Source organism: Polypterus senegalus, chromosome 4, assembly GCF_016835505.1.
Source record: "Polypterus senegalus isolate Bchr_013 chromosome 4, ASM1683550v1, whole genome shotgun sequence".
Lineage (NCBI taxonomy): Eukaryota > Metazoa > Chordata > Cladistia > Polypteriformes > Polypteridae > Polypterus > Polypterus senegalus.
This window is the reverse complement of record NC_053157.1, coordinates 232,442,073-232,469,856: the sequence shown is the minus strand read 5'-3', so window position 1 is coordinate 232,469,856 and position 27,784 is coordinate 232,442,073. Positions and strand designations below refer to the sequence as shown.

General features: G+C 42.1%; 1 protein-coding gene across 1 annotated transcript; it reads right to left on the bottom strand.

The window, feature by feature from the left end:
* Positions 1-143: 143 nt before the first annotated feature.
* LOC120528140 (zinc finger protein 420-like) lies at positions 144-21,879 on the bottom strand. Its single transcript, XM_039752201.1, has 3 exons — positions 21,529-21,879; positions 7,816-8,280; positions 144-2,370 (listed from the first exon to the last, which is right to left on the bottom strand). Exons 2-3 carry the CDS (start codon positions 8,246-8,248, stop codon positions 1,406-1,408), a joined length of 1,398 nt encoding a protein of 465 aa, XP_039608135.1. The 5' UTR covers positions 8,249-8,280; positions 21,529-21,879; the 3' UTR covers positions 144-1,405.
* Positions 21,880-27,784: the final 5,905 nt, after the last annotated feature.

The window sequence follows — 27,784 nt, the reverse complement described above, 5'->3', positions numbered from 1 at the left end:
ACCTAAAACACACACACCAGCACAACAACAAGATTTCCCATCTGAATTTTCACATTACATACGTGAATGATTTCAGTTCTTCAACCAAACCTTAACATTAAATAAAAAGAGACAAAACATGAATAAATAACAAAAGTTGGTGATTCTTATTTCATTCATTTATTAAAGAAATGTACATACTACCTGAGGTGAAAAAATAAAAATAGTCATCTTCTTTTGAGTCTAGCCCACTCTTCCTTCCCGAACTGCTTCAGCTTCATTTTGGGTTTTCTGTCATGAATTACTCATACCATCTCATTGGGCTTCTACAAAATTCCAGCTTTCTTCATCTTCCATTATTTTTGTGAAGACGTGTTTGTGCGTGCTTCTTCCATAACCCGACTGATGATCAGGTGGCCTTATGTTTCACTGCACAGCCGATTTCGAGGTTCCTTCAGTGGCAAACACTTTTATGGAGGTCAGGTCAGGTTAGGGAGTGTGCACCAGTACAGCGTGTTGCCACACCCACCACATGACAAAACAGCTCGGGATCCTGGTTGGCAACCCCCCTGCAGACAAGCGGTCCACGCCCACCCTCCAGCAAGGACCCCTCTATCTGCCGCAGCCAGGTGTTACGTGGACATCCCCCTTGGACTGGTCCTGCCTGCATGGGTCCTCAACAGTGGACCGTCATTCAAAAAAATAAAACCTCTCCACTGTTGCAGCGCAATTTGTTTCTTGCGAGTGCATGTTAGCTTTTGTCATTTGCACCATAACGGGGTTGAAGTTGATCCAAAGTTTTGACCCATTCTTCTGTAGCACATTCACCCAGAACTCCTGAGCATCGTCTAAACGTCAGGTGTGCGTTCGCTGTGGAGTCTGTTAGGACAACCACAAGGTGACAGATGGAAGTTGCTTAAAGGGAAATTATTGAGAGTCCTTGTGGGATTAGATTGTCTAGCACAGACTCTATTGTTGAATGCCCAGGAGTGTTGGCCCGCTTGGCCAACATGTCTAGGATTGTCACCTTCTCTGTTATAACTGACCATGGACACATTCACCAGGTTTATTTTGCCAAGTGTTGCTGCTGACTGGAGGTTTTGTTTTCCTCTTATTTGTTATCATTTGGCTGTAGTTTAACAGTTAATTGAAGGAGAGATACTGCTGGTCTCCATTTATGTTAATCAGTTTCAAGCTACTGTGCTTTCCCTGTCTGTTTAATCAAATCTGTCTCTTCATGTGTACGTATGAAACAATTAGTCACTTGTAATGATCACATTTGCATCTACCTGTGAACAAGTCCCAGCGCTCCGATTCTGCCTTCAGTGAAGAGCGCCACACAAAAATCAATTGAATTGAATGGACTGTAAAGTCTGCTTTGTCGTGAGAAACTCTTACTACATTCAAAACAACAATCTGTCTTTTCTTAAGTGTGAATTCTTGTGTGTTTCTGAAGGTAACTGCTACAGGAGAATCTCTTGCCGCATTCGGAGCAGCAATAAGGCTTCAGTCCACTGTGAATTTCGGAGTGGCTCTGAAGGCTGCTTACTTGTGAAAATCGTTTGCCACACTCCGTACAGTGATAGGGCTTCTCTCCAGTATGAATCCGTGTGTGCTTCTGTAGGGCGCTGCCATCAAAAAACAGTTTGCCGCATTTAGAACAACTATACGGCCTTTCTCCCGTGTGAATCCTTGTATGTCTCTGCACGCCGCAAATGTCAAAAAATCGTTTGTCACACTGAGAACAGCTGTATGGCTTTTCCCCAGTGTGAGTTCTTGTGTGCCTCTGAAGAGTGTAACTGTCGGAGAATCGTTTGCCACATTCAGCGCAGCAATGAGGTTTGTCCCCCGTGTGTATTTTTGTGTGCCTCTGAAGACTGCTGATATGTGAGAAGCGTTTGTCACATTCCGGACAGGAATGAGGTTTCTCTCCAGTGTGAATTCTCATATGCCTATGCAGACTGCGCCTCTCTAAGAAATGCTTGCCACATTCAGAACAGCTATGAGGCTTCTCTCCCGTGTGAATTCTTTTATGTTTGTGCAGGCTGTTTCTGTTTGAAAATAACTTGCCACACTCAGGACAGGGATGTGGCTTCTGTCTCATCTGAATCGACTTCTGGTCTCTAGAGTCAGGAGTGTTTTTGAAACATTTCCGGCACTCTGTGTATGCAAGCAAGGACTCTTGATTTGTATTACATACTCGATCCATGTTGATGGCTTCTATGCACGTTGGCTTAGCAGCAGAAAGAGAACACTGTAAAGAGGCTGGGGTCGAATTCTCTGATCCTCTTGTTGATTTCTTCATCTTCTCCTTGTCCTGCTTGTGCGGCAGTCTGCACTGAGAGGGCCGAGGAAATGAAGACGGGGAGAAGCTGCCATTGTCCTGGAAATCTGCAACATCAAACAGTTCAGTTAAAGGTTTCAGCATAAATGAAATATTAACCTGAGATATGTTTTATGTTTCTCCACTGGGGTTCAATTCCTGATTTTTCCACTGTGTATTTGGACTTTTCATTTCCTCCTGTTGACCATACAATTTCAGCATCTTTCTGCCCATATCTCAAAGATGTGTGAGCTATGTTGGTCTCTGTCTGGTGTACCGTTGAATTCTGCTCAGTACCTGTAATATTTCTATTATATTGTATTGAGGATGACTTGTGTTCTGTTCTGTGTATTTTATTGTATTGACCACCCTTTTTTTTTTTTTTTTGACATCCACTGTACGCCCAACATTACCTGGAAAGGGGTCTCTCTTTGAACTGACTTTCCCAAGGTTTCTTCCATTTTTTTCCCCTACATGTTTTTTTTTTGGTAGTTTTTCTTTGTCTTCTTAGACATTATCACTCTTTAATTTAATATTGTTCTTTATCAGTATGCTGCTGCTGGAGTATGTGAATTTCCCCTTGGGATTAATAAAGTACTGCGATGGGCTGGCGCCCTGCTCAGGGTCTGTTTCCTGCCTTGTGTCCTGTGATGGCTGGGATTGGGTCCAGCAGACCCCCCCGTGACCCTGTAGTTAGGATATAGTGGGTTGGATAATGGCTGGATGGATTAATAAAGTATTATCTATCTATCTAGAGAGTCAAGGCTGGGGGGCTGTCAAAAGGCAGGGCCTGTTAAAGCCTACTGTGGCACTTCTTGTGTGATTTCGAGCTATACAGAAATAAATGGTATTGTATTGTATAATTGTACCAAGTGCGGACGTGTGTGGTGTGTGTGCCAGTGTGCCCTGCTGGACTGGCATCCATCCTCAGGTGGATGTCTACCTCCCTTCAAAAGCTGCATGCGACCTCATGCTAAGAAAATAAAGGAAAGGAATCTCATTTCTATCCTTGTCAACTTTAACAGGACTCTGCAAATTAATGCATTATCAATGGTGGGCTGAGCACCAGAGATCTGGGTTATTCCTGCTGACATTCAACACCTCTGTGATGCATTGTGGAGTAACAGTGAGAGGCCACAGGAATTTTTTTTTTAAATTATTATTCTTTTTTTGTGTCGTCTTTTTACTTTCTTGTATAAGAAGTATAGGCAAAGTACTGGAATCGTCCAAAAATTCGATGTCGAGACTTGATGAATTCTCTACGTTTTAGACCTCTCTAACTTTCTCGTATAAGGAAAGTATTAAAATCATCCAAAAATTCCATTTTGAGATTCTCATGAATCTCAAATGTTTTAGACCTCCCGGAGTGCAAAAAAAACAATTTTTGGAATTATGTGTGTGTATGTGTGTATATATATATATATATATATATATATATACACACACATATACATATACACACACAGGATAACTTGAGTATGCTTTCACTTAGGTCAACCAAATTGTGCATGCAAGTAATAGGTACAAAGCATAGATTTCTATCAACTTTTGAGCTATTTCCGCTAACCGGAAGTGGTACTTTACCTTTTATTCACGCAGCTGCAGAGTCTGATTTATGATTTATTCAATTTTATTGTTAAAATAATTGTTCAATATATTATTAATTTGATTTGATTTATTGCTGATGGTTCTTTAATGTACATCATATAAAAATATTATCCTTGTCTTGCGGTTTACTTCTCAAATATCCATCCCCACATCGGAGTATACGAAAGTCAAGGGGAGACCACTCCCGATTTTTTGAATTGGAAAATGCATTAACCACAGTCCTAAGCATATATTGAATCCTGTATCCTTCCCCACACACTCTGCGGGTGCGTATCAAATAATTAGAACATCAGAACACTCTAGACGAGAACAGGCTATTCAGCCCAACAAAGCTCACCATTCCTGCCCACTTCATTCTTCTAAAGAAATGCCAAGTTGAGTTGCGAAAGTCTCTGAAGTCCTCCTGTCTACCACACTACTTGGTCTGTAGTTCTTTGTGTAAAAACTTCTTAATGTTTGTGTGAAATTTCCCCTTAACAAGTTTCCAACTGAAGAGTGGCACAGTGGTGCAGTGGGTAGCGCTTCTGCCTCGCAGTGAGGAGACCCGGGTTCGCTTCCTGGGTCCTCCCTGCGTGGAGTTTGCATGTTCTCCCGTGTCTGCGTGGGTTTCCTCTGGGTGCTCCGATTTCCTCCCACAGTCCAAAGACATGCAGGTTAGGTGCATTGGTGATCCTAAATTGTCCCTAGTGTGCGTGTGTGTGTGTGTGTGTGTGCGTGCCCTACAGTGGGCTGGCACCCTGCCTGGGGTTTGTTTCCTGGCTTGCACACTGTGTTGGCTGGGATTGGCTCCAGCAGACCCCGTGACCCTGTAGTTAGGATATAGCAGGTTGGATAATGGATGGATGGATGGAAGTTTCCAACTGTGTTCCCATGTTCTTGATGAACTCATTTTAAAGTCTCCGTCTCGACCCACTGCACTAATTCCCTTCATCATTTTAAACACTTCAGTCATGTCTCCTCTTAATCTTCTTTTCCTTAAACTCTAAAGGCTCAGCTCTTTTAATCTTTCCTCATTACTCATCCCCTGTAGCCCTGGAATCAGCCTAGTCGCTCTTCTCTGGACCTTCTCTAGTGCTGCTATGTCCTTTTTTTGGTAGTCTGGAGACCAAAACTGCACACAGGACTCCAGATGAGGCCTCACCAGTGTGTTATAAAGCTTGAGCAGAACCTCCTGTGACTTGTACTCCACACGTCAAGGCGCTATATATAACCTGACATTCTGTTAGCCTTCTTAATGGCTTCTGAACACTGTCTGGCAGTTGATAGCTTAGAGTCCACTATGACTCCTAAATCCTTCTCATAAGGTGGACTTTCAATTCTCAGACCCTCCCATTTTGTATTCAAAACTCACATTTCTCCTTCCTATGTGAAATACTTTACATTTACTGACATCAAATTTCATCTGCCCAATTCTGTATGCTACCCTTCTGTAACGATATAACAGATTCCAAATTATCTGCTAATCTTCCTATCTTGGTATCATCTGCAAACTTCACCAGCTTGTCACTTCAATTCCTATCTAAATCATTCATATTATATATAGGTGCGTATATATATATATATTAAATTATATATTATTATAATATAATATAATATATATACATATATTAAAAATAGCAGCAGCCCTACAGTAACTAGAAGTGTAAGGATCGTACTGTGAGCTGAGGAGAGTATGGAAGAGTTTACAAGTTTTGGGTAATTCCATGTCTAATCATCCCACTTTTGGAGCTCATCGTCACAGATTTTAATAAAACTTGGCCTGCTGATTTGGTCACAGGAGTAACCAGTGTAAGTGAGTAACTGAAATTGCTCGGGTCTTGGATCAACATTAAGGGTGACACAAGATAACCAAGTCTGAACTTATTTTAGTGGGGTATTATAATTTTGACTGGCTATATCTCCCAAAATATAAGAAATGGTTCCCATATCGTTTTAAGGCTCTCTGTTTTTTTTACAAATACTATGCTACCTCCAAAACCAAAAATGACCATGTTGTGAGTGAGTGATTATAATATGAAATATTGAAAGTGAAAATGTGATATAAATTCAATATCTGCTGTTTGTATTATACTGCTGTCACTAGGCTGTGCAAAACGAGCAAGTTAAAAACTGAGTGACCTGTGTGTGATTGACAGAACACTTAAACTTCTTCTTCTTCTTCTTTCGGCTGCTCCTGTTAGGGGGTCACCACAGCGGATCATCTTCTTCCATCTCTTCCTGTCCTCGTCATCTTGCTCTGTCACACTCATCACCTGTATATTCTCCATAAACCTTCTCTTAGGCCTTCCTATTTTCCTCTTCCCTGTCAGCTCTATCCTTAGCACCCATCTCCCAGTATACCCAGCATCTCTCCTCTGCACATGTCTGACTTTGTCACCCAACCTGAGCTGACCCTCTGATGTCCTCATTTCTAATCCTGTTCATCCTCGTCACACCCAATGCAAATCTTCAAATCTTTAACTCTGCCACCTCCAGCTCCGTCTCCTGCTTTCTGGTCAGTGCCACCATTTCCAGCCCATATAACATAGCTGGTCTCACTACTGTCTTGTAGCCCTTCCCTTTCACTCTTGCTGATCTCATCTGTCGCAAATCACTCACGACACTCTTCTCCACCCACTCCACCCTGATGCACTCTCTTTTTCATCTCTCTTCCACACTCCCTGTTACTCAAGCTAGCTTGTAATATCATGAACATCTTCAGAAAATGTGGTCTTTGGTTTTTAGCATTAGTCTGACGATGTTCTACTGCTAAAATCCCAGCTTTCTGTAAGAAAGTCATGTGGTGTACACTCATGTTTTTAGTTTTAGGTGCATATAATGTGCAGAGCACCTATTGCAAGAGTCCACATCCGTCTGTCCACATGAAACAACTCAGCACCCCGTGGCCCAGTTTTGTCGAGACGCGACACACTTACTCTTCAAAGAAATTTGTCAAGACGCTTCTATTTTAGTTCAGAGATCTTCAGGCGATCTTGTTATTCAAAGTTTTCCCTCAATTTCCCATTGAAAAGCACTGGCGAATCTGTGAACTCGTCATCTTAAAAACGGAGAAACGTCCTACGTTGACTTCAACTGTGAACTGCTTTATTGATTCGGTTTCCCTTTTGAGAGTGGTGGCCTCAACTTGTACATCTGGTAGATTTTCAGCTACACTTGGAGGCTCTGTGTGAGTGAGGGGGCCGAGAGCAAACAGCTCACACAACAGAGCCCCCTGCGCGGCTGCTTTAGGCACGTTTACTCACAGAGGACAAGAAAATCACTTCTCTGGAAATAAATGTAAGTGAGAAGTAATCGCATAAGTACATATAAGCCTGAAATGACTGAGCGATGTTACCTGCAGATAATGTTTGTAAAGAACGGAGGTGATCAACCTGTAGCTAAGCAGCATTTGAACTCATTAATAACACGGGAGAGGCGCCGCTGCCCTAACTGATATAAACACAATGGGTTTTCAAAAATGGACAGCGGCGTCGGGAGATGGGGGGCTTCAGTGGCTTAAACCCCTGCCCTCTGGTGCCCAAAATGAAATGGAATTTTGGGAGGATTCCCATACTTTCCCTATACTTCGTATACGAGAAGGTCAGGGAGGTTTAAAATGTCGAGATTGATCAATGGACGATTACAATACTTTGTCTATACTTCGTAAAAATGTGAAATGCTCCAACTTTTATATCCGTGAACCAAGTCTGTGAACGCACCTGAATATTTCACCACGCGTCTAATGGGTTTAAATGTATTATTGTTTGTTGTCAGCCATCCAAGCAGGTGGTCTCCATTCAAATTCAATCAAATGCGTATCCCCCTTTCATTTTCAACCAACTAAAAATGGCAAGACACGACCACTAGGATTTATAATAAACATAATCATTCTTCTTTTAATTTTATATTTAAATTTCATTACTTACTCATTCCAGCACTCCCAGGTGACTGGCCCTCTTCTGCGTCTCTTCCGGTGCCTTTGCCGATTTTCTCTTCAAACTCACTCAACTCAGATTTCACTTCTGTAGAATTTTGCCGGGAAGCCACACGGCCTGAATTACTGTACTGGGACCAAGACTCTTCACCAATCTCTCCCTTGAAAATATTCCCAGCATCGTGCGTTTGCACCTCAAGGCTAACCGGCAAATCCTCGATTTTACTTTTGGTGGTCTTCTCCTCAGAATCCTCCTGTTTGAAAGCCGAACTCTTTCCGTCACGGCGCTCCAGCGTCACCCGCAAATCCTCCCACTCACAGTCCTCTTGTTTAATGGGTGCTGGTCTCTGGTGCGTGCTTTCACCTTTGATGGAGGCCATGCTCGGTGGTAAGCTCTTCTCCCACGCCCTAGAGGGCCTGACCATGTGGACTGTGAAGGGGGCTGCTTTTTAGCTGTCTAAATAAAAGTGAGAGAATTACTGCGTAAAGTCTTTAAAAATACTCTTGAGCCCATTTGTGGCAGTGTGAAACAAGCACAGAAAACTACCGACAACTGGAACATGGTAAGGGCGACGCTTTTTTCCTATAAAAACACAAATGGCAGAATTACTTCAAAATAATTGAATAATAATAGTAATAATAATTTTAGCACACATTCCAGGGTACAAAAATCCAATTTTTATTAAAAACACAGAAAACTACCAACTGAATTTACGATGAGAGATTTGTAAAGCTGAGATCTCTCCAGGTCAGCCTAAAAAAGTGCTCAGCAGACTCAGAGTGAAAACCAACAGTTTGCTTTTTCAAAACCCTCGACGTGGAGCATTGTAATGAAGGGTCCGTTGCACTTGCCTTCACGGTGGATGTGGTACCTAAGGGCTCAGCAGAAAGACACTCCCTTTGATGTCATAACACGGTGACAGGCACGTGACGCATTCCTCCGAGTGCAGCCGAGCAAAACACAAGTAGCTGAGCTTATCGACCGAGAACAGCTACAACCTACCTGCTGTCACACACGTACGCGTAGGAGGAAGCTGAATGGACCAAATGAAGGTCATTCTACGCCAGGCCAGGGGGTGGTGGGGTGCAGTAAACCTTCCTGTGGTGTTATGGGTCCACAGCTCGTTGAGCAAAGGCCATTCATTTTAAATAATCACCGCACCCGAGGCGGCTTCGTGAGGGGGGCGATGTTGTAGCGAGCCACGGAGCAGTCGTCGATGTGGGCGTTTCTCACCGTGAGCGCAGGTGAGGAACTGCCCACATTTGTGATTGCTCCCGTGGCTAATGCTACAGCTGTGATGGCCCCTCACGTTTTAAAAAGAAGCGCGAGTCGGTTGTGGAGGGGTGTAAAAAAAAAAGGAGATGAGGACGGAGGTTACAGGTTACAGGGAGCGAGGAAGCAGGCGGTGCGTGAGTGTGGTGAGCGCGCGATCGAGCGCTCGTGGGCAGCTGCAAGGAAGCTGGGGGTTAGGCCGACACCCAGGCGTTTGAGGGCGTTTGAGTCGAGGTTGCTCCCGCTGAGTGACCAGGTAGCGGGAGTGCCTAGAGGAAAGCGATGAGCCGCAGAAGGCCGTGGAAAGGCAGCGGAAGTCGGGAGGCTTGGTGGTGGAGTCCCCAATGTGTGCGTCCTGGTCATTGGTGGACATCAAGTCTCGGGGACTGGGATGAGTGCCAGACCGAAGCCAGGGATCGGGAGGTCTCCAGTCTCGCGTGTGTTGTAGGAGGGCAGCTGCAGAGAGTGTCTTGCCTGTTGCGAAGCCCTAACGGGATAAGCAGGTAAGACGCATACAGAAAAGAAGCACCAGAGTTGTTGCCGTTTTAAGACTGCTTCCTGATCATTTTAACCTCTCGTTTTAAAGGATTGTTTTTTCTTATTGTTTTAACCTCCACGTTTTTTTTATTGGATTATTTATTGAAACTGCACTATTTATGGAACATTGTTTTTGTTGACTGTTTTTAATAAAAGCACTGTTTGCACTTTTTACCTTCCCCTTGCTGGAATTATTTGCCTCCACTGACTAGCTCACTCGGTAACATTATCGACGGTGTGGGGTTCAAGGGTTCCCAAACATCAAAGGGAGCGTGGAGCCAGAAGCCACATCGTCACACTTCCTCTGTTATCTCTGAAGACCAAATGTGGGAAATTCTGCCTGAATCGGCCCCAGAATGATGTCACTACCACCCCCAAGAATGATGTAATTTCCGGCTCCCTGCTTTAAAAGATCTGCCTACTTGCATGTACCTCAGCTCACTCTTGGACTCCAATCAATGCTCTTCAGTGCCAGGGCTAATATACGGGTGGCTGCCCCAAACCTTTTTGTGTGTGTGTGTGTGTGTGTGTCGAGGCCGATTATTTCACACTGCCTACATGTCTTATTGTTCCCCTTTTCAACCCTCATGTCATTGAGGGTGTTCAGCTCAAGCACAACAATGTCACTCTAGAGCAGGGGTCCTGGAGGGCCGCAGTGGTTGCAGGTTTTTATCCTAACTCTTCCTAATTAGAAAGCAGTCCATGCTGATCATGAAACATGGTATTAAACTGTTAGATAAATGTAAGCATTAACAAGCCAATAGCAATTTGAATTGCACTGTAGAGTTTCCTTCTGGGGAGAACATTATCCAAGTGTTTTGTGGACCAGAAGAGATTTAAACTTAACGCTCCTTCCAATTCACCTCTCATTCATTTCTACACATTATTATTATCACCAGCATGGTGGCTGCCTCGCATTAAGGAGACCCGGGTTCACTTCCCAGTGTGGAGTTTGCATGTTCTCCCCGTGTCTGCGTGGGTTTCCTCCCACAGTCCAAAGACATGCAGGTTAGGTGCATTGGTGATCCTAAACTGTCCCTAGTGTGTGTGTGTGTGTGTGTGTGCACTGCAATGGGCTGGCGCCCAGCCCAGGATTTGTTCCCGCCTTGCATCCTGTGCTGGCTGGGATTGGCTCCAGCAGACCCCCCGTGACCCCTGTAGTTAGGATATAGCGGGCTGGACAATGACGGACTGACATTTTTATCACGTGGTAAGCACATGAGCTGGAGAGCTGCTGGTTTATTGATTCTCTGCATCTCATTATTAACTAATGTCTGGTTAAGAAAACAGGCAACAGTTCAAACTTAAACGCAGCCGCTAAAATCTCAGATAGGCAATTAAAGGTTCTGAATGGTAACAGGCAAGAGAGCTAAAAATGAAGCCCAAAATACATATTGCTTTAGTAGTAAATAAAAGGGTTCTAATTAAGAAAGTGGTTAAAGTGAAGACCTGCAGCCACAGCAGACCTGCAGGACTGTAACGGAGGACCTCCGATGTGCAGAGGAACTAAACTTTGTCTTTGATGAATGAAGGCACTAAGAAGGCATAAAGTTAAATAGCAAGATTCATTATCAGCAAGGACCGAGTTCTAATTAGGACACTGGTTGGAATGAAAACCCGTAGGCGCTGCGGCCCTCCAGGACCCCTACTGCAGCTTGTTCATCAGTGTCCTGCTCTGTTATTTAGACGTAACATATTCACGCTGGTTCATTTCTTTATTTTTATTTTTTAATTTGCCTCTCCATGCAACGTGTGCTTGCCCGATGTCAGCAGGATTTAGAAGCCTTTCGCCTGCTACCGCGCTTTATTTGCAAAATTGTTTGTCCTTGCTGCCTCAAGTTAAACTTTATTAATGTTAACTACACAGGACATTCTCGCCTGATATTTAGAAGTGACTTTGATTGCTTGCTTGCTATTCATCCATTGCCATCATTTCACTTTAGTTGTGTTTTTCAGCATTTCAGATTTCCCAGTTTCTTCAGTGATGTACACTACAAGTGTAACGGGCCGAGGTGACGATGGTAACTTTTTAATAAGAAACTAAATCAGAGGGTGGGCAACGTTGCTCCCGGAGGGCCGCGGTGGCTGCAGGTTTTCATTCCAACCTAATTGCTTTAATTGGGACACCAAGCCTGGTCAATCTCAGACTCTTATTTGATTTTATGGCTTGTCAGTCTGCAACGTTAGCTTCTTATTTCTTCCTTTCCAATGATACCACGCAAATGATTTGAAGCCTAAAACAGATCAGTCTGTTAACCGTTTTATTGAACCAAATTGTGTACGATGAATGCACTCATGTGTAAATGGAAACAAGTTATATGGGGAACCACTGGCTCTGTTGTCAATAAGGAGCTAATAAGGAGCCATTAAAAACACTGGAAGCAGCTGTTTATTAAGATTGAGATAAGCCATTAAGGATGGGCAACCTTAATAAGTGAGACCACTAAAATGAAGCACCAAAATGTCACTTGAGCAAGAAGTGCTTCATCAGCAATAATTGACCGCTCATGAAAACCTCCTTAGCGCTACATTTTTTTTTTTTTCCTCAAAAAACCACATGTATAAAGCGTTGCATTTTTTGGCTTGAAAAAATGACATTTTTAATACATCTCATCTATACACTGCAAAACAAAAGTACAAATTCAGAAGAGTAAACAAATAATAACAACAATAATAATATGAACAGCACATTGCACGTGTGCGAGTGACACGAGCATCACTATTAGATTCACCAGAATCCCTTTCGATTTCACTGACCGTTTCAATTTCACTGCCTGAAGGCAAATTCACATTGTCATTACTGCCGATGAGAGGCACTTCTTATGAGATGCCATTAGGAGGTTAAGAGGTGACACACCTACATTATTGCCTGGGTAACGCTCGGGCCAGAAGTTCACACAAGACCCGCCCACACCGTTGCCCTGGTAACGCTCAGGCCGGATGTTTACACAAGACTCACCTACACCATTGCCCAAGTAAGGCTCAGGCCGGATGTTTACACAAGACTCACCTACACCGTGGCCCTGGTAACACTCAGGCCGGATGTTTACACAAGACTCACCTACACCGTGGCCCTGGTAACACTTGGGTCAGATGTTTACACAAGACCCGTCCACACCGTGGCCCTGGTAAGGCTCAGACTGGATGTTTACACAAGACCCGCCCACACCGGTGCCCTGGTAATGCTTCGGCCGGATGTTTCCATAAGACACACCTACACCATTGCCCGGGTAATGCTTGGACTGGATGTTTACACAAGACCTTCCTACACCGTTGACCTGGCAACACTTCTGCCGGGTGTTTGCACAAGACACGCCCACACCGGTGCCCTGTTAACGCTAAGGCCAGAAGTTTACACAAGACCCACCTACACCATTGCCCTGGTAACACTCAGGCCAGATGTTTACACAAAACTCGCCTACACCCTTGCCCAAGTAAAGCTTGGGTCAGATGTTTATACAAGACCCGCCCACACCGGTGCCCTTGTAATGCTTGGGCCGGATGTTTCCATAAGACACCCCCACACCATGGCCCGGGTAATGCTTGGACCGGATGTCTACACAAGACCTTCCTACACCGTTGCCCTGGCAACACTACAGCCGGATGTTTGCACAAGACACACCTACATCGTTGCCCAGATAACCCTCAGGCCGAATGTTTCCATAAGACACGCCTACACCGTTTCCCAGGTAACACTCGGGCCGGATGTTTACACAAGACCTGCCTACACCGTTGCCCGGGTAATCCTCAGGCTGGAAGTTTACAGAAAAACATGCCTGCTCTGTTGCCTGGGTTATTAAGTTAGTCAAATTATTCAGATCCCACATAAACTTACATATGGATATCTCCAACAGTTTGTGCAACACATAACTGGAAACTGTGCTGTTTGTGTATTTGTCAATTCAGTTTTGTTATCAATGATGTATAATTTAAGGTGACCAACCTCCTCAATGGAGTAGTGGACCAGAGAGCTCTGGAGGACCGTGGAGTCTATTGGTCAATCAATTTCTCTAACCTCAAATATCAGTCACGAGTATTGGGTAGTGACCAAAAGAAGTAGATCACGGATACAAGGGGCAGGAAGGAGTTTCCTTTGCGGGGTGTCTGGTCTAAGCCTTACAGTTGGGGGGGTCATTAATGTGCAGACATTCTGACAAGAATCTGCTGTTTTGTAGAGATGGCCAAGAAAGAAAAAAAAATCTTGTGTTTTTATTCAAAACAGAGATAAAATCAATTATGATATACTGCAGTAGAAGTTAAGTCAATGATGACCAGTGTTGCACAACAGCAAATGATGTGAAAAATGAGTCCCTGCTCATACTCTTTGTGAATGGGAAAGGATAATCTCCCTGACAGCGAACTGTTGATTTTAATCAGACATTTTTCTATTAGGTTTCTTTCCTCAACCAGTCGGGTGGGCCTTGGGTCCCTGTCAGTGCCCTGCATGCCCCATTTGTCCTAATTCGGTATTCACTTTCTTAAATAGATCTAGTTTGGGATAGGTGTTGGTGGAGGGCTGTTCTTCAAAATTTGAAGTGAAAATGTCTTTCCCTTTTCTTTTTTTGTTTGACATCACCTCACCCAGAAGTGCTCGAATACCACACTAACAGGCCACCAGAAGTACTCCCGGGTGGACGATAAAAGGAGCCCGCTGCCACAGCTCCTGAAGCCAGAGTCGGGAGGTGGAAGACAGAGAGAGAGAAAAGAGAAAGAAGATAAGTGTTGAGTGCTTTATTATTGCGCTTACTGTGACTGTACTTATTGCTGTGGGAAACTCTTGCTTGAGGAGTTTCCTCAAATAAAAAGCCTTTGTTTGTGCTGGACTTGTGTCTTGCATCTGTTTGTATCGGTTTTGGGGAGCTGGTGGCCACACCTGCTTGTACAGAGAAAGTGGTGAAGCTTACCAGTAGCATTGGATGTGGATATAGAGGAAGAGAAAGAGAGAAGAAAGAAGAAAAGTTTATACTATGCCTGTGTTTTAACTGTGCTGTACAGGTGAGAAACGGGGAAAGGCATTTACAACGAAGAAAAAGTTAAAAATAAAAAACAAAAACGCATGTGCAGAACTCACGTACTACATCTGTCTGTGTTGGGTTTGGGTGGCAGGAGCGCCCTCTACAGGCCACAACCTATTAATGAGCAGCATATTGCATATTTTATTAGTATATTGGACGTTACCAACATAGCTTACCGCACATGTCCAATTAAAAATTCTCAGACGGAGAAGAATCAGGGATCAGAAAGTTTATGGCAGATGGGGAAAAAGCTATTTTTGACTGTGTTTGTGGGTATCTGGATTGATCTAAACTGTCTACTTGACGGGAGGAGCTCAAACAAAGCAATTCCAGGATGAGTGTTATCCTTGATAATGTTTTTGGAACTTCTCACACAGCGAGTCTTATACAAGACTTTGAGGAATGGCAGTTCAGGAACGAGGATGACCTCTGCTGTTTTTACGACCCACCGCAGGGCTTTTTTTTAGCAGTCTTGGTGCCGCTTTTGTACCAGGCCATCAAACAGTTCGTCAAGATGCTCTCTATAGTGCATCTATAGGAACTGACTGGCAGCTTCTGAGGGAGGGTGGCTCTGCTTAGCTTCCTCATAAAACAGAGCTGGTGTCGTCATCCTTGGACAGGCCTCTGAGATGGTGACTCCTAGAAACTTAAAGCTGGAAACTCTCTCAATTGTTATTGGACCGTGATTGTTTTTTTTTTTAAGTTGTCCTAAAGTCCAGAACAACTTATTTGGTATTTTGATGTCACACCATGCTCCTCCCTATATGCAGCTTCATTGCTGTCTGATACAAGCCCAAAGACAGTCGTACCATCTGCAAATTTAACAATAATGTTTGATTCGTGGATGGGTTGACAGCTATAGGTGAGGAGTGCATAGAGGAGAGGACTTTATACATGGCCTTGTGGCGCATCGGTGCTCAGAGTAAGGGTGGAGGATGTGTGTTTGTCCAACCCGAGAGACTGGGGAGAGGTGGGTGAGAAAATCCAGCACACTGCACGAGTTATCATTAACAAATTTGTCCCGCTTCAAAAAAAAAAAAATTTGCCCACCTCTTCTTTACGCTAAGTACAGAAAAGTGCAATCAATGGAACTGATGAGGGCCCCATTCCAATTTTTGCCTTAGACCCCCGAATCATTACATCTGCCCCTGAGGACACTCCACCCACCCTTTTCCGATCGAGAACTGCAACCTCAGATTTTAAGGTGCTGCTGATCCTCATCCCGTCCACGTCACACTCGGCTGTAATCTGCCCCAGTGTGTGTCTAAGGTCACAGCCCAGTCAAGCCAGCAGGACCACATGATACACCTCATATCCGATATGGTGTTCCACAAGGCTCTATCCTGGGTCTGCTGCTCTTTTCAATCTACATGCTTCCGTTAGGTCAGATTATCTCAGGGCACAACGTGAGCTACCACAGCTATGCTGATGACACACAGCTGTACTTATCAATAGCACCTGATGACTCCGACTCTTTCGATTCACTAACACAATGTCTGACTTGTATCTCAGAATGGATGAATAGTAACTTTCTCAAGCTAAATAAAGAGAAAACTGAAATCTTAGTGATCAGCAATAATGGATACAATGAGGCTATTAGAAATAAACTTGATTAGAATTAAAAGTCAAGATGGAGGTAAAAAGCTTAGGGGTGATTGTTGACTGTAATCTGAATTTTAAATCACATATTAATCAGATCATTAGGACAGCATTTTTTCACTTAAGAAACATAAGTAAAGTTAGACCCTTTTATATCACTGAAAGATGCTGAGAAATTAATTCACGCGTTTGTTTTCAGTCAACTAGATTACTGTAATGCACTCCTCTCAGGACTACCCAAAAAAGATATAAATCGTTTGCAACGAGTGCAGAATGCAGCTGCTAGAATCCTAACTAGGAAAAGAAAATCAGAACACATCACACCAGTCTTAGCGTCACTACACTGGTTACCTGTGTCATTCAGAATTGACTTTAAAATTCTGCTTATGGTTTATAAAGCCTTAAATAATCTCACTCCATCTTATATATTGGAATGCCTGACACCTTATATTCCAAATCGTAACCTCAGATCTTCAAATGAGTGTCTCCTTAGAATTCCAAGAACAAAACTTAAAAGAAGTGGTGAGGCGGCCATCTGCTGCTGTTAGGCACCTAAAATCTGGAATAGCCTGCCGATAGGAATTCACCAGGCTGATACAGTGGAGCACTTTAAAACACTGCTGAAAACACATTACTTTAACATGGCCTTCTCATAACTTCACTTTAACTTCATCCTGATACTCTATATGTTCAATTTCCTCATAATAACTATTCATGGTGGCTCTAAAATCGCTACTGACCCCTACTCTCTTTTTCTGTTTCTTTTTCCGGTTTCTTTGTGGTGGTGGCCTGCGCCACGTCCACCTACTCAAAGCTTCATGATGCTCCAACAATGATGGGTGGATTAAAAGGAAGAAGTCTACGTGACCATCATCTTCATCAAGCCCTTCCGTGAGAACCCTAAATCCAAAGAGGACTGTTTCATTTATGTTAGGTAGAATGCCCAGAGGGGACTGGGCGGTCTCATGGTCTGGAATCCCCTACAGATTTTATTTTTTTCTCCAGCCGTCTTGAGTTTTTTTTGTTTTTTCTGTCCCCACTGGCCATTGAACCTTACTCTTATTCGATGTTAATTAATGTTGATGTATTTTGTTTTTCTTATTGTGTCTTTTATTTTTCTATTCTTCATTATGTAAAGCACTTTGAGCTACTGTTTGTATGAGAATGTGCTAAATAAATAAATGTTGTGGTTGTTGTTGTTGACCACATCATCTGCGAAAAAGCAAGGTCACTGAACTATGGCAGGCCATTTAAATATTTAATCCATTTTCCTTAATGACAGCAGGTACAAAGATGATATCATCGGTTTTAAAATTTGAGATCCTGTTTTAAAAAGTTGATATTGAGCTTTTGAAATCTGATAAAGTTCTTGAAATTTGATATTGTGCTTTTTTTGAAACAAAAAAGAGCTTAAATGCTAAAATGGCAGGACGTTTTAACATGTAATCCCCATTTTCCTTTTTATAAAATTCGATATCAGGCTTATAAAATTTGAAATCCAGCTTTTGAAACTTGAAATCAAAATCCTTCAATTTGGTGTCAGATTTCAAAAGCGTGATAGACTTTGATGTCAAAGTTCAAAAGCTAGATATCAAATTTTATAAATCCGATATTAAATTTCATAAACGTGATTGTAGCCGCCGATGTATAAGGTGAAGTCAGGCACGGGTAAGACACGTGTCAAGGAAATCTCTCAGTCCAAAAGTTCATTTTTAAAATATTTAGTGAAAGTTAAAAGCAAATAATCCAAACAAGAATAAAAAGAAAAATAGTTACACACGTAGAATAAAAGGCAAAAAAAAAAAAAAAGAAAAAAATGTATCTTCTATATACTGTACTTAGCTTTTCTTGAGAAGCTTTGGCTATTTCTGCACTTAAATGTTCTTTATTTCTCTCTATACTTAAAGGTTCTTAATTTCTTCTTCTGTATGCCTTAAACATACGGTTCAACACTTAAATCTTTTATTTTACGTGTTACTTCACACTCAAAAGGCCCGTAGGCCATTGGCACATAGACATGCGCCCAGGCACGGTCACGAACGTGAGCACAAACGTGAGCACAAACAAGGACACGGTTAAAAAACCGTACGCCTCAGTACCTTACACAAGGCGAGGCTAAACACTTACTAAAGAACATTGTTAACTCATAACGGTTAAGAAATGACAGGAAAATACCAACTCAATTCTATTCACGGGGATTATAGGAACCTCCCATATTTCATGCATTATCATCTAATAAATATTCATACATTTTATAGAACTAGGAAAATGGCTCTTACAGTGATATTAAAATGAGAAAATATGGTGAGAGGGTTTAAAATGCATATACAGGGGGTCCTCGGGTTACAACGTCTCGACATACAACATTTCGAGTTTACAACACTCACTCCCATAAAACTTTAAAAAATCGAGACGCGAGAATGATTAAAGGTAAGGATTATTTTTTACACTTATTTTTTCTGTCACTACAGTACAGTATATTTATGTCCTTTTCTTCTTTCTGCAGCTTAGTTGTGTTTTTATGTTCTAGATTAATATTTTTGCAAACGTGGATAGGCAAGTGACTTAGGCTAAGGTGCGTTTCGACTTACACCAAAATTCAGGTTACATCACTGTTGTAGGAACGGAACTGTGTTGTAACCCGAGGAGCGCCTGTATCTGTATATTAGCATGTAATCTCTGATATGAAATTTCAAAAGCGCAAAATATTAAATTTTTAAACCTTGATATTAAATTTTATAAGCCCGATATCAAATTTAAAACTTATAATAATGTTTTAAAAACAGATACAGTTGTGCTTGAAAGTTTGTGAACCCTTTAGAATTTTCTAGATTTCTGCATAAATATGACCTAAAACATCATCAGATTGGGCGGCACGGTGGCGCAGTGGTAGCACTGCTGCCTCGCAGTTAGGAGCCCTGGGTTTGCTTCCCGGGTCCTCCCTGCGTGGAGTTTGCATGTTCTCCCGTGTCTCGTGGGTTTCCTCCGGCACTCGGTTTCCTCCCACAATCCAAAGACATGCAGGTTAGGTGGATTGGCGATTCTAAATTGGCCCTAGTGTGTGCTTGGTGTGTGGGTGTGTTTGTGTGTGTCCTGCGGTGGGTTGGTACCCTGCCCAGGATTGGTTCCTGCCTTGTGCCCTGTGTTGGCTGGGATTGGCTCCAGCAGACCCCCGTGACCCTATTCGGATTCAGCGGGTTAGAAAATGGATGGATGGAACATCATCAGATTTTCACTCAAGTCCTAAAAGTAGATAAAGAGAAACCAGTTAAACAAATGAGACAAAAATATTATACTTGGTCATTTATTTATTAAGGAAAATGATCGAATATTACATATTTGTGAGTGGCAAAAGTATGTGAACCTCTAGGATGATCAGTTAGTTTGAAGGTCAGGTGTTTTCAATCAATGGGATGCCAGTCAGGTGTGAGTGGGCACCCTGTGGTATTTAAAGAACAGGATCTATCAAAGTCTGCTCTTCACAACACATGTTTGTGGAAGTGTATCATGGCACCAACAAAGGAGATTTCTGAGGACCTCAGATAAAGAGTCGTTGATGCTCATCAGGCTGGAAAAGGTTACAAAACCATCTCTAAAGAGTTTGGACTCCACCAATCCACAGTCAGACAGATTGTGTACAAATGGAGGAAATTCAAGACCATTGTTACCCTCCCCAGGAGTGGTCGACCAACAAAGATCACTCCAAGAGCAAGGCAGTGTAATAGTCGGCGAGGTCACAAAGGACCCCAGGGTAACTTCTAAGCAACTGAAGGCCTCTCTCACATTGGCTAATGTTCATGTTCATGAGTCCACCATCAGGAGAACACTGAACAACAATGGTGTGCATGGCAGGGTTGCAAGGAGAAAGCCACTGCTCTCCAAAAAAACATTGCTGCTTGTCTGCAGTTTGCTAAAGATCACGTGGACAAACCAGAAGGCTATTGGAAGAATGTTTTGTGGACGGATGAGACCAAAATAGAACTTTTTGGTTTAAATGAAAAGCGTTATGTTTGGAGAAAGGAAAACACTGCATTCCAGCATAAGAACCTTATCCCATCTGTGAAACATGGTGGTGGTAGTATCATGGTTTGGGCCTGTTTTGCTGCATCTGGGCCAGGATGGCTTGCCTTCATTGATGGAACAATGAATTCTGAATTATATCAGAGAATTCTAAAGGAAAATGTCAGGACATCTGTCCATGAACTGAGTCTCAAGAGAAGGTGGGTCATAAAGCAAGACAACGACCCTAAGCACACAAGTCGATCTACCAAAGAATGGTTAAAGAAGAATAAAGTGAATGTTCTGGAATGGCCAAGTCAAAGTCCTGACCTTAATCTGATCAAAATGTCGTGGAAGGACCTGAATGAGCAGTTCATGTGAGGAAACCCACCAACATCCCAGAGTTGAAGCTGTTCTGTACGGAGGAATGGGCTAAACTTCCTCCAAGCCGGTGTGCAGGAATGATCAGAAGTTACCGGAAATGTTTAGTTGCAGTTATTGGGGGATCACACCAGATACTGAAAGCAAAGGTTCATATACTTTTGCCACTCACAAATATGTAATATTCGATCATTTTCCTCAATAAATAAATGACCAAGTATAATATTTTTGTCTCATTTGTTTAACTGGTTTCTCTTTATCTACTTGTAGGACTTGAGTGAAAATCTGATGATGTTTTAGGTCATATTTATGTAGAAATATAGAAACTTCTAAAGGGTTCACAAACTTTCAAGCACAACTGTATCAGATTAGAGGAATTAAGTCTAGAAAACCTAATACTGAACTACACACCCTCCACTTCTATGTCTAGAAATTAATACTGTTTGAAGAATCTGAACGAGAGACAAAGCTATGCTCTGAATATATAAAAAAAATATAATATCACTGTTTCATTTGGGCTGTCTCGTATGTCAATTTCTACCTTATTCACAAGAAACTCTTTAGACGGGGGAAAATGGGCGACATATTTTGGAAATATACAAACCCGTAAGCTAATTAAAATAAAAGTCCACTTTTCGGGGGGAAAAAAATCATAAAACATTGGGAGACTGGCTACAACACCGCAGCCGGCATGTCTTTGAACAGTGTGAGAAAACTGGAGCAAACCCACGGAAACCCCCGAACAAACTGCATGCAGGGAGCACCCGGGACGCTAACCTGAGACTCCGAGGCAGCAGCAGCGCTAACATTGCATCACCGTGCTACGTATTCTTTGATTATTAACCATAAGTGCGTACAAACATAAGTGAAGGGTGAGAAAATATAACTGTTTCAAACTTACATTAGTAAAATAAGCGCGAGATCACCATTTTAAACTCCGCATCAGCATCACCTTGCAGTCTGGGGTTGGGAGAGTGAAAGCGTATATCGCAGACGGTCCCTTCACTACCAAACTGATGGTCCTCGCAGGCTGTCTCGTCCCGTCCCGTGTCGTGTCATCTCATCTCATCTCGTCTTGTCTCGTCTCGTCTCTCCTGTCTGGTGTTCTCTGTTTCTCCCTCTCGCGCACACAAAAGTTCTTGTCTTTCTGGTTCATCCAGATATCGATCTCCTTCTCCCACCAGGATTTCCATCTGCTCCCATTACTTACCAGTACGTCATATATGCGCGCGCGCGCGCACACACACACACACACACACACACACACAAATCACTCACACTCTCTCTCTCTCTCTCATTCGCTTCACTATTTCTAAACTAACTCCAGGGGAACGATTTTATGACGTCGGGATTTGTCGATTTCTAATGACGTTTTAAGGCTTGTAGGCGGTGTCTCTAGCCTGTCTGCGTTGCCTGCCCGATCAGCGCACTCATGCGTAGGACTTTACTATTACTTTCGCAGCCTGGTACTCGTGGGAGCTTGATCGCTTTAAGGAGGTATGTGGCTGCGGCGGAGAGAGTAATTTACATTGGTGGTTTACACCCCACTATAAGGCGGCTCAAGAAGGACCGACATCATGATGCATGAGTATTACACAATTAAACACAACAGTTCTATCTATCTGTCTCGCCACCCTCTTTACTTTGACAGAATTCATCACTGGCAGACCTGTACATTGAGACCTGAAGACCGGACTGAAGTGTTTAGGACATCGAATTCACAATTTGAGAATGCCGAGTTTTAGCAACGTCTGTTTACAAGACTGTCTCGGGAAAACAGGCTCATGAGGGGTGGCATTTCAGAATATAAGAAGGAATCTGGCTGTATTGGTGTTCTTTATTTATTGCCTTTAACGTTTCTGTAAAGAAATGTAAAAACAACTCAGCTTTTAGCAATTCACTCCAGAGTTACAGTCCTGTTCGTTTGATTTTATTTCTCCATTTCTGTCCCTTCAATGCTCCAGTCTAAGGATTATTATTATTGGCATTGTCATCATCATTGCAGTTCTTGTTCATGTTATTATTGGACTGTGTAGGTGGTCAGACGTTAAGACTGAACATCGCTAATGCGATAATAATAATGAACAATATAATCAGACATTCGCTTTGAGTTCGGGTTCGTAGGTCCATATTTTTTCAATAAATGTTGCGTCGCCCAGAGCCGTTTCTGATCAACAAACTGTGCTGTGCGTTGTGCAGAGGCGCACAACAGGAACATTTCTTTGTGTCCCGATCCGGTCAGAACAAATGTATCTTAACAAAATAAAGATAGGAATCTCTACATTGAGCTGCAGTTATGCTCCCTAACCACTAAAGGAGATGCTTATCTTTGCAAACCTAACTCTATATTATCACAGTAAAAAAAAAAAACAAAGGGGAAAACGATTAAAATAATGATATCAGAGAGATGAATGCATGATAAGTCACATGTAAGTAGCGTTTTAGCTGTCGATATTAATGAATTGTTTCAAAAGGCAAGACTAGCTTATGAATAGTCACACCCACCACACGATGAACCACCTGGATTCGGACCCGAGTGCAGCGGGTGACACCTCGGCACTACACTCGAACAGTGTGAGACGTTTATTGTTCCAATCCTGCTACCAACCTTCAAGTTTTACCTGTAAGCTGGAGCACCTGCTTTCAGGGCTGGGAATGGAAGAAAACTGTGCACTTACTGTATTTCCACCGACCCTTCTGCTCGCAGGCTGTCTGATAGGAGTTGAAATCCTCTCATTCACTGCGATTGCCAGCTTGTCCTCCTATAAACAGAACATCTTTAAATGTACTGCCATAGTTGTGTGACTGCTGCTTTATGGATGTATCTGCTTTATCTGACCCCAATTGTTCAATTCCTCGACACGACTCCTCAGGTAGATGTCAAGATGTCATGTCACATGTCCATTTTATGTATCCATTCAGTCAGACAAAGGCATCATCCCCTTCACTGTCCGGATTTAAAACTTTTCTAATAGAAAAGTGCATTTAGTCGAATCTGGAGATGTGGAACCTTTCAGCAGAGGGTGATGTTAGTTGAAGCTCCAGCTGCACAAATAGACAATCCAGTAAAGCTTCTGACTGTATCAGGAATACATCAGTTGGGATTGTTGTATGCAACAAATGCCCTAATATTCAGGTAAACACTTCATTGAATGTAAAAATTGGTCTAAGCCATCCCAGTCAGGTTTCCACATCCATTACAGAACAGAAATTGTTCTTCTTAGAGTTACTGTGTGTTTGTACACGGTCACTGTGTTGCCCAGCCGACACGATACGTCAGCGCATCCGCCATATTGCGAGTGGCAAAAGTGCCACTTACACTAATACAGGTAGACATGGAAACCTGGTTTTCTGATGAAAAAACAATAACGTTTAAAACTGTCGTTTACATGCAATAGATTTTGGCGAATCGTTTAAATGAAATTATTTATATCCATTTATATACTAATAATGGCAATTATTGAGACAAAAAATTTGACCAATGTCTGAAAGTCAAAATAGTAAGACTGCAACTGGCAGTCTGGTCTTTCTTTTAACAGTGAAATGATACACTCGGTGACAAAAATAAACTATTTTGTTATATACAAATTGGATTAATAATTTCTGAAAACATTTCACTCATTCCTCTCTCTCTCTCTCTCTCTCACACACACACACACACAATGTGGTTACTTAAATATCTACAGGATGGGATCTAAAATCCTTGAAACAGAACTGTCTTGCATAGCTTTTTCTGTGTGTTGCCACTCTGTAATTTGAGAGGATTCAGTCTGGCAATATGGTGCAGCCTTAGTTTGTAGAAGACAAACACAACTAAAGACATGAGCATGAAATGATGGTTGTCAATTTCAAACTGTGTTTCCTCGATGTGCTCCTTGAGAAAAAAACAAATCATCCGAACCAATCTCAGCCCAAACAAACTGACTGGTCAAAGACACACTGACAGCTTGCCCTAATTGTCGACTGTCGGATAACACGCTCAGCTACTTTGACCACCTTGACTGAACCCTCAGAAGGAATCATCAGACCTCCTTTGTTTTTTTAATGTGAGCAGGTGGTAGCTTTGATCATATGATGCCGGTACAGCATCTGTTACCAAACTAGCGCAGCACACATCACAGGACAGCTTTCTCAAAAATCTGTCAAACGACAAGGGCTTTTTCCATGAGACCACCAAAGCAGGTTGGTAAGTAGCTATGGTCACACACAAATGCAAGGATATTTGCAAAAGGGGATGGAAGCTTTTCTTCTGCTGCTGCTGGTGTAGAGGACATCTCAACAGCAGACAGGGAGACCGTCTCATCCTGTGCTGCCACGTTTCCAGAAGTGCTTGGAGAGGCACCACACCAGATCATGAGACGACTGAAAATGGCCTGGAACTGACCAGCTAAAGGGTTGTTATTCTAGCCCCCTAAAACACACATGCACCACTTTTACAGATCTTTACTCTTTTTCTGTTGAATTTTTTGAGAAAGAAAAAAAAAAACTGCACTGCTAGTAACAGTTTGGCTTCATAAATTGTACAAAGTGATAGATTTACATGCTTGTCTGTCTGTCCCCACAAAGTTGCTCAATCACAGCTGTCAGTCTGAGGATTTTACAAAGTTAATGAAATTACCATGGTAACACAGCACATGAATGCATAGCTTTCCTAGCTTAGCCTGGCGTAGCTAAGGTTAAGATTATAAAACTGGATTTTCTAATGGCCAGATATAACCAAAACAATTGTTCAGCCTTACCTTTGAAATGTAATCCCCCGGGATCTGGTTTGGAGCGTACAGCGGTTTATACAATCCCAAGCACCCCACGGCAATGCCACTCACAATATGGAGGCGACGTTGACGTACGATGCTGCTGGTCATGCGGCGTCTACCTATATATGTCAATGTACCTTTCTATTTGTGCCGAAAAAGATTCGAAGCGTTGAAGCCTCAGCCCCAGCATGAATAGCGACATCTGGTGGTTATCTGTTGGCAAGGCAAGCTCTCAAGAGCGCAAGTGAAGCGGCACGCTGTTTCAGTCAGAAAAGTCTGTGTTCATTTTATTCTGCTAAGGTCCTTGTTCATTTATACTATTTAACTTTTGTACACCGTTTTCTGTTGTTAGTCTTCATCTTTCACCAAAGCTTTCTAAATCTCTTACAACCTACCATTGTTGAATAAGAATGATGCATTGTGGTTAATTTAGCGCCAAAGCTGTCAAACCAATGAACTGAAGCTTGCCTGTGAAGCACTGATGACGTTCGAAGCTGCAAACGTCACAGGTCACGTGACAGCGGTGTTTTGACACAGTGATTCAATATTCGACGCTTCGGAATCATTTTCCCATCTCTAGTTAAACCTTTTTTTTATCCTACAGTAATTTAGAGAAAGTCAATCATGCTTTATTTCCTAAACACTTGATGACTGCAATTATTATATTATGAAATTAGTCAGACAGCCCTTTCTCAACTGCGGCAGGTGTAAATTGCTGCCGCTAGATTTCTCACTGCTACTCGCAAACGTGAGCACTTTTCGTAAAGTATTAATTGCCTTACATCGGCTTTCCATCCGCGCTATGACATTGATTTTTAAAATTTTCATGTTAGTTTATAAGAATCTTAATGGATGTTCTCCTGCCTGTATGGTTAAACGTTTAGTCCCCTATACTCGCACTCGTGCCCTTACATCTGCCGATCAGCTCCTGCTCGCCACTCCGTGCACGAGGTTAAAGCTGCGGGGGTGATCGATCGTCGGTCAGTATTGCCCCAAAATTATGGGACACCTTACCTCTTAGCTTAAGAACATCACCATCTATGACTGTATTTAAGAGCAGGCTAAAACCTCATTTTTATTCAATGGCATTTCCGAGTTCTATTATGTCATTATTCTTTTGAACAGCATTTTGGTTAAATTTAAACTCGAAAATGCACTATAAAAATAATGTTAAATTTACGGTAAAGTACTGGCAGCTAGGTTGCCAGAATTTTACCTTTAGAAAAGGTGACAATATTTTTAGGCATATAAAAATTTACATTTTTTCGATAAAAATGGCAGCCGGGTTGCCTTAATTGTACTGTATTAAAAAGGTGACAATATTTTCAGGTCTATAAAAAAATATTTTTTACGGTAAAAACTGGCACCTGGGTTGCCATAATTTTACCGTAATAAAAAGGTGACATAATTTTTAGGTCTACGGTATAACTTTGTAGTAAATAACTGTTTTTTTTTATATTTCACATAACCATAACCAGAAATCCATGCACCGTAATAAATATGCCAATCAATAAACCATTAGAAAGTATTGTCAGGATCAAACCACAGTACGCGGTTTGCATCAGCAAAGTAACAACAACCATCAACAAACATGTATTTTTTTTTATTTTAATCTTTTTATTAACTTTACACATTGAAAACAATTTAATATTAAAGGAAGCTGTGGCACGTTGTCTGGTGGAGAAGTAAAGTTAGCTTTTGTGCTGTATGGTGTCGTAAAGGTGTGCCAGTTTATCAAATACAACCCACCATAAAACAGCTTCCATAACCTCAAAAAACCTTCAGTACGTAGAGAAAAATAAGTCTGCTAACTTTAAGTTTTTTTTCCCCCCACTTGTTCAATGGTATGCGGTTCACTAGGAAAAGAGGGCGTGTCCTTATGCAAATATCGCAACTTCGGTATTACTGAAGCAGCGCTTTACCGTTTTACATTTTTTAGTTGTTTACCTTCGCTATTTAACAATTTTACACAGTAAAATGAACAAAGACTTTTTCAGTGTAATTGCAATGCATCAGTCAACAGTACATAGCGTGTTTTGAAGGTAGAAAAGTATCGATTTTACAGAACTTAGCTGTAAAAAAATAATGAAATGTATTGTTTAAGATATACAGGTAATTTTCAGTAGAACATAAAGAAACTTTCCTTTATTTCAGAAAAGATATTTTACTTTCACCATTTACGGTATTTTTATACCGTTAAATTTACTGACATTTTTTACAGTGTGTGCTATACAGTATAAACAAATTGACACGGACATTGACATTGGTTGAAACAAAAACCTGAAGCTACAGTGGGCCACCAGGACCGAATTTGAGGGCCTCTGCCATACAACATCAGCAAACACCGAGCAGTTTAATATCAGTTCTCCCTCCAGGCAGTAGATGGCAGTATTTACCCGATTG